At 41.3% G+C, this 14,894-nt stretch overlaps 1 protein-coding gene across 1 annotated transcript in view; it reads right to left on the minus strand.

The window, feature by feature from the left end:
* The window catches only part of KLHL7 (kelch-like family member 7), a 68,581-nt gene extending 54,507 nt beyond the window's left edge, over nucleotides 1-14,074 (minus strand). Inside the window, exon 1 of the mRNA XM_008567031.1 lies at nucleotides 13,666-14,074. Within this exon, the coding sequence (XP_008565253.1) occupies nucleotides 13,666-13,785 (120 nt within the window). The 5' untranslated portion in view covers nucleotides 13,786-14,074. The remainder of the gene's footprint in view (nucleotides 1-13,665) is intronic.
* Between the last annotated feature and the right edge of the window lie 820 nt (nucleotides 14,075-14,894).

The raw sequence follows: 14,894 nt of genomic DNA on the forward strand, positions 1-14,894 counted from the left end.
GCCGAGGGTTGCGATCCCGTTGCCGGTCCCCGGTCCGGTGCGGGGGCAACACTGAGGGTTGCGATCCGTTGCCGGACACGGAAAAAGACAAAAGACAAAAGACAAAAGACAAAAAAAAAAAAAAAAAAAAAAAGCGGGTTAACAAGTCATCTGGGGCTTCCTGAAAGGAATAAATGTACAATGGAGAAAACAGGACACTAGAGACATAGTCCATTTGGCACAGATAGGTAACAGAAAGGAACATGTCTGCTGCCCTTGAGTTTGCAAGGCCTGGAAAATTCAAATATTGAGGAAAGGCAACGTTTTGAAGAGCATGCTGTACAGGCCTTGAAGGAACTAGTTAAAGGTCATTCTCCAGCTGAGACAAAAAGGAGAGAAGAGGAAAGACTCCCCAAAGAGACAGGATTCATAGATATGAGGAATTTCACAGTAGGACAGGATCATAATGGGGACACAAAGGTGTAGAACAATCAGGCAGATGAGAACTGTACAGAATGCAAGGTCACAAACTGTGCTCTGCAGGGCTGCCTGCTACAGATGTGGATTACTCCTCTCTGAAAAGGGAGGGAAGGCTTTGTCACTAGACAGAACTCAATAATTTTAGCACTGGGTTGCCAGGAACACAGGGTTCAAAAAAGAAATTAAAATTAAGCTTTAAATGTGCAGGATAAACAATACGGAAAGAAGGGAAACTCTAGAGACTCAGTGGCTGAATACATTGTCCTGGCAAACTTCTAACATTTTGCCCAAGATAAAGAATTCAGGGCCGGCCCGGTGGCGCACTCGGTAGAGTGCGGCACTTGGGAGTGCGGTGGCGCTCCCGCCGAGGGTTCAGATCCCATATAGAGACCGGTCCGCTCACTGGTTAAGTGCAGTGCAGGCGCGACACTGAGGGTTGTGATCCCGTTGCCGGGCGCAGTACAGGCGCCACACTGAGGGTTACGATCCCATTACCGGTCACGAAAAAAGACAAAAAGGAAAAAAAAAAAAAAGAATTCATCCTATGCCAGAGAAGCATCATTATGCCCAAATGAAATCTCTTCTACAGATGGTAAATACTGCCCCTATTAGCCTCTTGATAGATGATTCCTCCCAGCTGAGTTTAGTCTTAGAGTCTGTAGATTACAGACAGCCAACAGAGAATGGCAACATGTCAAAGCCAAAAGCCACAATTTTCTTGTTTTCTTTGAAACTAGTCTGTTCCCCAGAAACGGAGGTTGATGTTCTGTTTTTGGCTAGGGACAATAATGTGGGTTAGGACTATATAATAATGTGTGAATGTTTGCACTATTTAGTACAGAGATAGGAGATTTGCTTATATCTTTTCAAGTCTGTGGGGGTGGAGGTGATGCTTTCCTAATCTTAAAAATCCTAGGGACCCTTTGACATACTGAAAAAAAGTGACAACAACTACCTTGAAATTGGAGAAATTCAGCTTTGGAGGTGCTAAACTAACTAAATCCATTCCAATGGAAGACAGTGACCCTGACTGTACCCAAACACTTAAGCAAATGCTTTCTGGCTGAGGAGACTAAGCAGTATAAGAAACCAGGGAGAGCAGATATTTGGAATTCAATTATCTTTAATATTAATTCAGAGGGAGAGCATAAATGTGGGAATTTAATAATAAGAGGGCTCATGACAGTCAAATTTGTGGGATTTCATATTGCTAGTATGGAATTTGATGGAGTGCATTTGGTTCATTGCAGAACATCTGGAGAACTACAAATGACACCTTGGATCAGAGAAATCTGTGATGGAAAATGGAAATGAACTTCCAGCCTACAGCATCTACAGGTCTGGAGTGAATTTAATAGATATCTACCCATTTCAAAGCTTTCTGTAGTAAAAATTTAGATAACCTCCTAAGCTAGTCTTTGGAGGATGCACAAAAGAGCAGCTATTGCTAGAGGAGAGCAGCTGGATAAGCATTTAAGATAGAACAAAGCATTCCCTGTGCTAGGAGGAAAACAGAAAATCCAAAAGACAAGGCAAACTAGGAAACAGGAACTTACAGCTGCTGATCCTCTAACTTGCGCTGGAGGTTTGGGTGAGGCTTTTGCGCCCGAATTCTACCATTTGGCCCTCTGAGATTCTCAACTCAGAGAGTTTACATAAGGATCATGGCCAAATGAGACATAATAAAATACACTATTGACTGAAGGGTAAGTACTTGGTAATCCCCCATATGCAGCGGCTTCTCTAGTAAAACAAAGTTGGAAAATGAGGATTTGCTTGAGAAGCTGATATAATATAAGCAGGCCTTTTAATCACCCTTGCATATCCCAAGCATCTAAAGCTTGGAATCTGCACATTCATGTGTCTTACGGGAGAAAAAAGAGAGGTGGCTGGGCCCAAACCCAGCTCATGGAGTTGACTGTAAAACACACCTTACCTGTTCTGCTTAGCAAATGGAGACCTTAAGTAGACAAATGTAGCTCTCAACACAGTAACTTCATCATTAATAAAACAGCAATGTTTTAAATTCTAACTTAATTAGATTAGCAGCTTCTCTCTCATTTGGCAAAGTTAGGAAGAGAGATATATGAACTCAAGATAGCTAATTTCCTTTCTTTTGGGTGAAGTGAAGGTCAGAAATGTTCTCCTCTTCCAATTCCCTCAGTCCCTTGACCTCTGCCCCCACACCATGTACAGGCAGATACACACACACACACACACACACACACACACAATTATTCTCCTTCCAAGGAAAAGCCTTTTATATCAGTGGTTTTCAAACTACTTCTTTAAGCAGGAGAATCTATTCTCAAATGATCTAATCTCATATAATTTATACAGACAGAATGAACAGCCTGGCCACCAAGAAATGGAAGAGGTTCCCCTCAATATTAGGTTTCACGATTCACTTACAAAAATTTTGTTTCTGCTCTCAGCAATTAGTCTTTCTGTTAGATTAGAGATTTCAGGACCCAAAAGAAGAATGATTCAACTATGTGATATAAAAATGTCTCCATAGAGTGGAAGCTATGACTGAGACCTGGCCATCTTGGCCTCCTTATTTTTACCTCCTCTTCAGGTAAAAAGAACAAAAGAGTTACATCTGGCTAAGTGCCTAACCCTGGCCATCAAGAAGAAAACTATTGCTCTACTCCATGGGGCAGGAGATGGCTAGAACTAAGGGATGCCCCTGGGTACCTTTGGGTTGTTGGGAGAGACAGTCGTCTATGAATCTCTTGAGTTCCTACACATCTTCTGGACATGCCAAGAATGCAAGGTCCTGCCACTTTTACCTGCCTGGGCTGTTATTTCTCAGAGTTGTGCTGACAGAGAGTGACCTTAAAGGATGAGATAATGTTTCTCTATTTGCAACAAAAACAGTAGATTCCTTAAGCTTAATGTTCACTCTGTAGCTGCAACACAAACCCACTGTGTGTATAACATCATCTGGGTCCCATCATGTTGCCCTCATAGCACTGGGGACAAAGGGAATACATCCTGATGCTCACAATGCTGAACTGTGAGTACTTGAGTCTGTTGTCTCCAATCTAGGAGTCTTGTGTCTTCTGCCAGCATTCATGAAACAGCCACAGGCTAACTAATTAGCTGATAAGTAGTCAAATCCCAGACCCAGTATTGGTACTGTCAAATCTAGTGGCAAATCTTAATGAAAGACTAAAGTAACCCTATACAGGCAAGATGAAAGGCTCAAAATACCTAGGTATAAAGGTTTATGTCACCCCATTAGATAAAGAACCTTGAGGAGTTGGCTAAAGACAAAGAATGGGAATAGGCAGTGAAGGAATAAGTCATAAATACCACAATGAATAACAAAAATATAATAAATAATAAACAATGAATATAGCTTCTTTTATTTTCATCCTTGCTCATATATTTTCATAAATTTTAACTAGTTTCCTTTCTCCTCCACAATCATAAAAAGGATCATCTATTCTCACTTAAGTCCTTAGGATCTTAAAATGACTAAAGAAGTAATAGATCCTAAACTTTGAATTAGATACGGTAAGTAAAAAAACTTGACTGGTCACTCTTAAGTATAGAAATGAGAATAAAAGCATGCATGTTTTTACTGAATAGCAAAAGGGGCAGACTGTAGTGGACATTTGCAACTCCCTCTTCCTATTAGTACCCTTAGCTCCTATTTCTGAAAAAAATTCCTTATTATGAACTCTCTTGAGGAGGGAGCAATTCCCAGAGCCTGCCTCTTAGTATGGAAGCCAAAAGTCAGGCATTTCGTCTACTCACTCTGTGCAGAGCCAAGATCTGGCAAAAGATCTAAAGGCAGCAAATTAGATATCCACTTCCTTGACTTCAAATCTTGAATGTTAGAAAGATGGAAGGAAAATCATCTTTATGGCAGCAGCATCAAGTGGTCAAGACTATTCCTGCACTGTGACCTTGATTCCAGGGTTTTGCCAACCAGCTTCCAAAGAACCCCCGGTTCTTGTTTATTTATCAGGCCTGCTCATCTTCCAGCCTGTGGTCAATGCTGTAAGCTCCAGATATCCTTGTGATAAATTTTTTTTTTTTTCGTGTCTGGTAACGGATCGCAACCCTCAGTGTCACGCCCGTACCGGACCGGGACCGGCAACGGGATCGCAACCCTCGGTGTCGCGCCTGCACCTCGCTCAGCCAGTGAGCGGGAACCGGTCTGTATGTGGGATCTGAACCCGCGGCGGGGGCGCCGTGCTCCCAAGCAGCGCACTGTAGCAGTGCGCCACCGGGCCGGCCCATGATAAATTATTTTTACTTAAGGCAGCATAGGCTTCTGTTGCTTGTAACCAAGAATCCCAGCAGACCCCACTGAATAATTTATCAAGAATTTTCACATTCTTTATCTCACTTATTCCGTGACCTTGATTCCAGGGTTTTGCCAACCAGCTTCCAAAGAACCCCCGGGTCTTGTTTATTTATCAGGCCTGCTCATCTTCCAGCCTGTGGTCAATGCTGTAAGCTCCAGATATCCTTGTGAGAAATTTTTTTTTTTTTTCGTGTCTGGTAACGGATCGCAACCCTCAGTGTCACGCCCGTACCGGACCGGGACCGGCAACGGGATCGCAACCCTCGGTGTCGCGCCTGCACCTCGCTCAGCCAGTGAGCGGGAACCGGTCTGTATGTGGGATCTGAACCCTCGGCGGGGGCGCCGTGCTCCCAAGCAGCGCACTGTAGCAGTGCGCCACCGGGCCGGCCCATGATAAATTATTTTTACTTAAGGCAGAATAGGCTTCTGTTGCTTGTAACCAAGAATCCCAGCAGACTCCACTGAATAATTTATCAAGAATTTTCACATTCTTTATCTCACTTATTCCCAACATCAGTGAGGTAGGTTAGTATTGTATTATGATGATTGCTGTGCTAATATGAACATAAAAGGCTGAAGAAGTTGTGACTTGCCCAATGTCACCCGATTAGTAAGACAGAGAGCTAGGATTCAAACTCAGATGTCTGACTGCAAAGTCTGTGTTATTTCCACTACAGCATGCTACTTCCCAAAGTAATGAGTGACGAAAGACAACATTATTAAAAGAAGTTTTATAGAAGACACAAAATCACTTTTAAATAATTTTTCACATAAAAGCTTACAGTGTAATACTGTATTAAATTGTAATTCAATTACAATTAAAAGAAGGGGCTAAGAAAGAATTAATTCAATCCTAACACACCATTTTCTAGTATGCTAACCTGATGAAAATGTAGAATTTATGATAGATAGCAATAGATGGCATGTTCTCGAATGTATCCCTTAACTATTAACTACTTCAACTGCATTTTTGACAGGAGATCAATAGAATGTAACTAAATTATATATTGTGTTATTATGTACTAAAACATATACCAGCTATTTCACTGATATGAAATCTTTGTAGTAGACACTAATTGGAGTAGCTACCTGACTTACAAATCCTCCTTCTCAGGAAATGGCCTCAATACATAAGATAGGTCCTTCAGGATCATGTTGTGATACATGGTCCTGTTCTCCTTACCACAGATAATTGTTTCGAATGATTAACATGTACTAAAACTACGCTTATCAGGTCCTCTCTCCCCGGGATTTGAAACTCTGAAAGAAAAGCGGACTGTAGGCAGAGCTGAGTTGCAATGAAGGCAGTGTCCTAGTGAAAGGCTAGAAAGGTCTTTGGGGATGCCCTGATTCTTGTACTTCATAAATATTCTCCTTAGAAAGGAATTTTAATAAATCATGTCTCCCTTCAAGATATGCTTCTGTATTCGTTTAACACGTGCTAAGTGTCATGATGGCAGTACACACGAGACACAACAGGAGTGTAGAGGAAGAGCGTTAATTGCATCCTAGCAAGCCCAGGCCAAACAGGAGGCAGGTCACTCTCCATGTACTTACCACTCTGTCCCTCCTTCATCCTCGAAAATCTGCTTTTTTCCCCCACCATTCCATTAAAACTTTACTTGCTAAGGTCACCAATTTTCAAATCCAGTCGACACTTTACCTTTTTTTGACCTCCCTATAATACTTGATACTCCTGATTGTCTCTTTTTCTTCGTAACTTATACCTTGGTCTCAATGATATTATTCCCTCTTTTTCTTCTTTTCACTCCTTAATCTCCAATACACCTTACTTCCTATCCTTTAAAATGTCAATGTTCCACAGAGTTTCATCCTCTGTCCACTTTTCTTCTTACTCTGCTCTCACCCTCTAGACATATATGTACATCAACTATTTATTTAACAAATAGTTGAGCACCTATACGATGGATGTTGGCATATAGCACTGAATGAGACACAGTCCCTGCCCTCGTGGAGCTCAGACCAATTAGCAAATATACACATTAAACTAAAAAATGATTACAGCATTTCTAGAGAGATAAGTGCATGAAGGAAAGGAACAGAATGCTCTAAGAGTATATAACATAGGGCCTTGACATAATCCTGGACAGTTAGGGAGGAAGTGGCATTTAAGGTAGGAACTGAAGCTTGAAAAATTGTAAGGGAAGAGTGTTTCAGGCACCGCTACAATATTTTAGGCTCTGAAATGAAGACAGGTGCTTGAAGTGAAATGGCTAAAAGTGGTATGAGATATGACTGTAGAAGTAGGTTGGGATCAGATCAGATAGGGCTTTGAAGGCTAGGCTAAGGATAAACATTCATTATAAATTCAAGGAAACCTCAAAAGAATCTTCAAAAACACTGCCAGCCATTGTACCATTTTTACTCTTCACAAAGACCACTTTCCTCAGTCTCCAGCTTCACCTTCCTCTTTCATTTTAGCAGATAGATCTCATCTCTTATTTTTCAGAAGAAACAGAATTCTATGGATTGAAACTCCTTAATTCTTCTGATTCCAAACATACCTACCTACCAATCCTGTCCTCCTTCCCACTTGCTATTAGGGAAGAGGAACTATCCCCCTCCACTCTCCACCCACGTCTGAGATTAATCACATTTACTTTGTATCTCATTTCAGGAATTATCTATCAATTACCCATTCTGTCTCATATATATTCAACCTCTACGTCTCAAATGAGTTCTTCCTACTAGTTTTTAAACACACTGTATCTCTCCTATTTAAACAAATAAAATCAAGCAAACTTCATCTGACTCCCTCACTCCCTTCAGGGCCAAATTTCTAAAAAACAAAAACAGAAAACTGTCTCAATTTCCTCATATCCTACTCACATCAGCTCACACCAATCATTCCCATCTGTCTCCCTATCAAAATAATTCTCACTGCAGCCAACCAACTCCTCTGTGTTGCTAATCCTATGAGCATTTTTAGTTTAAATCTTATTCTGACCTCTTATCAGCTTCAAAATTTATCATCCTACTTCTAAAACAATTTCTTCTCTGATTTGCAAAACTCTCATTTTTCTCCCACTGTTGTAGTAAATCCTTTTTCATTTGCTTTACAGGCTCATTTCCTAGCCTTTATCCTAGACTCTTGACTCTCCACAGCTTCAGTGAAGATCTTGTTTTTTTTTTTTTTTAACTTTTTTCAAGTAGGTTTTATCCTATAGAAGTTATCTTCCAGATAGAGATAACTCACAAATTTGCACTTCTAACCCACAACTCTTCATATCTATCAACTCATCATATATACTTCAATGGCATCACAAACTAAACATATCTAAAACTCAAATTATAGTCCTTTCCCAGAACCTCCTCTCTCAGTAAATAGTATCAATGTCCATCTAGCTACACACTCCGGAACGCTAGAGGTCATAAGTGAAACCCTGTATTGAACCCCTCAGCATCCAATCAACTACCAGCATCATAACAGCAATAAAAATAGCTAACATTTATTGAGATCTTACTCGCTATCAGGTCCTGTTTTAAGCTATCTTGATTTTTTTAATCTAATCTAGTTATCATATCACTTATGGTAGTTATCACCAAGTCCTGTTAAATTTTACCTCCTAAATCTTGAATATGTTATTTTTTCCTCAGTGACAGCTGTTGCCACCATCACCACCTCAGTCCAAAGGACCATCATGTCTCTGAACCACTACAACAATTTCCTATTTGCTCTGCTAGCAACCACTGAGAGCTCTCTCATTCATTCACCACAGAGCAGTAAGTCCTCTTTTTCAAAAGTAAAACAGATATTACTCACCCACCTCTCCTCTTACACACACACACACACACACACACACACACACACACACACACACACACACACAAGGATTTTAGAATAAGGGTCAAAACCCCTAACTTGATTTATGAAGCTATGTATGGGCAGGTCCCACTGGTGAAGCTACTTTACCAGTTTCATCTTGTACCATATTCTCCTTTATGTCTTGTTCTGTAGTCACACTGGCCTTTAATCAGGCTCCTGAACTTTCCATTCTACAGTAACGAAGGTCTCCATCTCAGAGCCTCTGCACGTGTTTTACCTTCTGCTCTTCCCTCTCCTCTTTTCCTAGTTAACACCTAGTCTTATTTCAGCTCTCAATTACCACTTCCTCAGGGAAAACTTCCTGATGGTCAAATCACCCATCCAAATCCCCTCATTGTGCCATGTTCTCCTTAATAATACCTACCACTGTTGCAATTTTACATTTATATTTGTGTGTTGCTTATCTAATGTCTCATTCTTCTACTAGACTATAAACTGCAGGAGGATAGGACTGTCAGGTTTTGCTTACCATTGCAACCCTAGAATCTAGCAAAACACCTTGCACACAGTGGGTTCTCAAGTATTCATTTGAATGAAAGAGCTAGGAAGCCAAACTGAAATAGATAGGACAATAAATAAATGTCAAATAAAGAAAGGCAGTGAATTTACCCAACTCTTGGCTTTAACAGCTGGGAGAAAGGTATTACTTAGAGGAGAATACTGAGACTAAGAATGGGTAAATGGATTTGTTTGTTGGTTGGTTGTTTCAAAAGCTGGAGAGGTTAAAACATGCTTAAATGCTGATGGCAAGAATCCAGCAGGGAAGGAGAAGTTAAAGATACTCAATGAAGATGGGATAACCAACAGTATAACTTTTTTGAGAAAAGCTAGTTGAGGAAGCCAAAACCTAGGTAAAAGTACTGGCCTTAGACAGAAAAAGAGGCAGCTTCTCCACTGTAGCAGGATAAAAAGAGAAAAGGGAAAGTGCCAAAATAGGTTGATAGATTTTGTGATAGAAGGCTGGCCGGTTAACTCAGTTGGTAAGAACACAGTACTGATAACACCAAGGACAAGGGTTTAGATCCCCTTAGTGGCCAGCTGCCAAACAAAACAAAACAAAATAAAAACATCTGGTGGTAGAAAGTTCAAAGTTAGATAGTTCCAGACTGATGGAATTTATCTCTGATATCAAAAGAGGGGTTATTTGCTGAAAGCGAGGATCCAGAGAAGGGAATACTAAAATAAACGTAAAGTAGGACTGCCCACCAATACTGACCACCCAGTTGAACTCAGTGGCCAAGGACTTACCCGGAAGAAAATTGCCCAATAATGGGATATTCTCCGGCTGTGCTTGGAAGCCTTGCATAAAGAAGGTAATTAATCATCAAAGCTGAAGTTTTGCCAGATGGACATTAAAAAAAGGACAGAGGATCAAGAAAGCTGGGGCACTGGAAAGAAAGTAGAGAGACAGACAATAGCTCCTAAGCTGGAAAGACAAAAAGAGAAGACAGAAGAGAGTTAAGAATAGGAAAGTCTGGAAGACAGGATTTATGACAATTAAATGAGACAAAGTCTGTAGAATACAAAGTACAGAGTAAATGCTCAAGAAGTGTTACCATTATTGAGGATTTTACACTGAAGGTTTAGATTTTTCCCAAGAGACCCGAAAGATAACAACGTGAAGAAATTTACAGAGACAGGTGAGTGTGCAGAAGTAAAGTCATCTTAGCTAGTAAGTGATCCCAATTGACTGCCAAGTGTTGAATCCTCAAATCAGCTTTGTGGTTTTCTCACATAATTCAATAAGGACTTTAACTGAAACTTTTAAATTCCAATTATTCTTTAATTCATTTAACATGGGGAAATTGCAAACTACAGCAGTACTCAGGAAGGAAGGTACTCAGGAAGATACATCCCTCAAATGTTCAGGGACTCCTGGACTTCATTAATACAAAAGAAAAGTACAGCAACAACAACTGCATATATGCAATAGTGATTAGGATCCAACCCTGCCCTGTGGAGCCACCCTTTAGTGTATCAGGTAATAAAATTAATCTAAACAAACAGGAGATAAATGAAAAGATACTCAACACAATTAAATAAGATGCCACTATACACCCATTAAAATGGCTAAAGTATTAAAGACTGACAATACCAAGTGATAGCAAGGATGTAGAGCAAAAAGTCTTTCTCATTCACAGCTGGCAGACAGTACAATCACTTTGGAAAACTATATGACAATATCTATTAAAGCTGAATTCAGTATACCTTATGACTCAAAAACTCCCCGCTTTGTTATTTCCCAACAGAAAAGCACACCAAAAGACATGTGCAAAATATACAAAAATGTTCAAAGTGGTACTATGCTTAATAGTCCCAAACTGGAAATAACCCAAATGTCCATAATGACAGAATATATATAAACTGTGATATATTCATACAATAGAATACTATATACCACAAGGATGAACTAGTGCTACACACAACAGATGAATCTCACAAACATAATGTTCGCTTTAAGAAATTAAGAGTATACAAGAGTATAATATCATTTATATAAGTTCAAAAACAGGGAAAAAAAAAAACCTATGGTAATAGAAGTTAGAACAGTGGTTACCATTGGGGGTAGCAACTAAGAAGGGCATAACGGGAGACCTCTGGTGTACTGGTCATGCTCTGTTCTTGGTGGTGGTGTGTTCACTTTGTAATAATTCATTGAGCTGCACGTTTATGATTTCTGCCCTCTTACTGTGTATCCTATACTTCATTGGAAGCTTATTTACAACAAAAGGCTAGAAATGACAAAAAAAAAAAAAAATGTAGGAAAAGGCTCCACAAGAAGCTGAAGCTGCTGGCTATGCAGAACCCCCTTTTGCCTCTTTGTATAGATCGGCCACTATGCTACAGAGAGATGAAATGACCTAAATCATGTTATCTAAGGTCATAAAACAAATTAATGGTAAATAAAGCAGAGATTGGAATTGACATGTGCTAATTTCAATCTGGTCTCAAATTCTTCAAGGAATGTTTCTGGGAGTATACAGAGGGATCCTTTTCATCCAGGCACTCATCCTGATCCCCAAGGCAATGAGGTCATAAAGGGAAGCAAAAATAGTCTTAACACAAAAATATTTACTAGAGAGCAAGAACATTTATAAAATTGGTCCTCACTCAAGCATTCCTCCTCTGGCTCAGACCAGCTTCTGTTTCTGCCAATTCCCATCAACTGCCCTTGTCAGTCATTCTTGGTGAAGTCTTTCCTGTGCTATAATGTTAAATAGAGCAATACAATATAAACATAATGTAAATCGACAGCAAAGTAAAACTGCATATCTTGCAAAAGATGCAGGATTCCTTGAAATTGATAAAAGTGTATTGGAGAACTGTCTAAAGCACATGCAAAGCCACCGATGAAAGGGGAATTGGACAGAATGTCAATCAACCATTGTAGAAGAGATCCCTGGTTGCTCACAAAGTATCCATTTTGCTCTTCCTACTTGCTCTGCAACAGACGTCTGATGTTTCAGTAACTGTGATTCAGTAACTGTATTTCTATTTTAACAGTAAATAAACAGATATTAATGTAGTCTAAAGCTAAGTCTGAGAAATGTATCTGAATCAAGTTTTAAACTCCAAGAGCTAGTCTCAGACAATCCCCTCCTCATCAAGTAAACATTTGATGCTGCAACCCAGATGTACCCTATCTATTTAAGGAATGATGCAATGCTTTATAATGTTATCGTCCACAGATCAAAACAGATAAATTTGGGGGAGTAAGAGGGAGCATGAGTCCTTAACAAGTTTGGCACTGGTGAACTGTGTTCAACTACCATTCCAGGCAAATACTAGTTAAATGAACCAGCAACTTGAAGTCAGTGGTATTGCAAACACAAAAAGGTTTACATGAAGGAAACATGAATGTGAAAATAGATACGAAAGTAAGTTACATAAAATAACGAATGCATTCACAGCTACTTCGGCATATACCAGGAAAAATTTAAAGGCACTCCCATAGGTATCTACTGCATGCATGCACTGTGCCAGGAGCTGGTGAACAAGGACAAGATCCCTGCAGTCAGCGTTTGCTTAAAGAAACCAGAAGTTAATATCTTCATAAAAATCTTCAATTCCTGTCCTGTTGTCCATATACCCAGCAGAACCACTAGATAAGTTTTTGTAGTTACAAAGGTTTTGTAGTTACTGTCACTCACGTCCTGCTTTGTCCTCTTGAAAAACAGGACCACAGTCAACAAAACAGAAACATTCCCACAAATGTCCTTAGATGTGTATTTTCTATAAATAAAGCTTACAGGATCAAAAACTAAATAAATATCCAAGAGACTTTTCTATTCTTATTGGTATATTAGATGTTATGGAATTAAAAAGAATAAATAAAACCTCTCTAGTCTACCTTATCCACCGTTAAAATCGTTCTTTTCATAACCCACCTTTGGCCGACGTGCTGCAGACTTTCATGAGTGCACCACCCATCAAAGACAGAACAAAGAGCTCCTCTTAATAACACGGTGCACAGTGCCCTTAGAAGACGGCACGGTACTCATGGATGACTGTTTCTGCTCTAAATTAACACGTACAGGAGGATTTGTCTTCAACTAGCTCCACCCGAGTAACACAGGATGGGGCGGGGATCCTTATTTAAGAGCAGTTGATTGCAGGCCGGCAACACCTCTCCCTTTGGGAGCTTCGGATTGGGCTGTGCCAATGGGCTTCCTCACACGAGATCTCACGACACCTTAAAACGGCTCGCCAATGGAAGGATCCTCCCCGCACAAAGAGATAACTAGGGCAGAGCTGTTATACAACCAATACCCGACGCCCAATGCCAGCCCGACGAGTCCCCCCAGAGTCTGACTTGGGAGCCACATCATCTGCAGACCAGCAGGCACTTTTGCTGGAGAACTGTTTAACGCGACCTTCCACTAACTGCTGATTCACTTGCGTGCGAAAATGCAAGGACCCGCGAGGACAGAGGACGAGGGCCGCAACCACAGGGCGCGGGTTTGTGCCCCGGGCGCAAGGGGCCCGCGTCCCAGACCACCTCCCCGCTGCCGTCCCTCACTCCCAACAGAGGCGGTACCTGTTTCCGCATGTTATTCATGACGCCCATGAAACCCGCCAACAATTTAGCTTCTTCTCGAGCAGCAAGTTTCTTTTCGGTCTTCTTCTTGATGCTCTTCTCCACCCCGGAGGCTGCCATCCTCCCTCGGCCGGGTTCACGCCGAGGGCTCGCCGGGCCGGGCGAGGGGTTGCACTCTCCGCAGGCACCCTGGGGTTTCTGTGTACCGAACACGGCGGCCGGGACTGCGGCTGCAGCGCCCAGCTCCCCAGCGGGCGGCCAGCGGCTGTGGCTCGGCCACTGCGGAAAGACAAGGTCCTGACGACCCCTTCGGGAGCTCCCGGGGAGACGGCGTCGTCGGCTCGGCTGCGTCCCGGGAAGAACCGGAGCCGGGCTGTCGAGCCTGCGCACTTCGCTCAAGGGGCGGGGACCCTATGAAGGGAGCAGGGGCGGGGCCTTGCGTCACAGCCGGCGCCGCCGCTGTCTTTGGGTACCCTTGTTGCCTCCCGATGCGGGCTGAGGTCTGCCTGGGAGCTGGGCCAGGGTTGTGTGTGCCCTTCGGTCTGCCCAAGACAGATAGATTTTTAGGGTGTAAATTACAGGTTGTTGTTGTTTTTTCTGGATAATAGGGTGGTAGAACACACTGAAGTGCTTTCCATTAGTGTAAGCTCCATGGGAACAGGGTTGATGTTTTCTTCACTGCAGTACCAGAGCCTGGCATATTGTTGAAGCTCAATAAATATTTATTAAATGATGAAAGAATAACGAATTAAAAACTTATTACACGGAGCACAAGATATATTTGCTTGGGATACATAAAGCAAGAACCCAGTACCGTTGGTGTCTCCGTTGTGTGCAGGGCCTGCCTACTACTTTCTCTATTTAAAACTGCGATCAGGTGTCAGCTCCCGAAATCTTCAGTACGGCTTCTGCGAGTGTTCTGTGGGAACACGGAACTCAATCACAGCACTCATGGAAATGCTTTTTGTAACTATTGTCATTTATTCTTTCTAGTATATAGTAATAGGGTTATTTGAAATTGTGCATTATGTTCTGAAAGCTTTCTAAATATCCCCTTAATTTTCTACCTAGGTCTATATGACTACATAGAGACATGTTTTATGTAAAATAATTTAGACCATTGAAATATACTTTATCTTGATGAAGACAAACAATGTAGTATAACTAAAGTGAAAGAACAAGCAGCATAAAAGCCTCCGGTTTTACAAAAGAATAGGACATTTATGCCT

This window comes from Galeopterus variegatus, unplaced genomic scaffold, assembly GCF_000696425.1.
Source record: "Galeopterus variegatus unplaced genomic scaffold, G_variegatus-3.0.2 Scaffold286, whole genome shotgun sequence".
NCBI classification, from domain to species: Eukaryota; Metazoa; Chordata; class Mammalia; order Dermoptera; family Cynocephalidae; genus Galeopterus; species Galeopterus variegatus.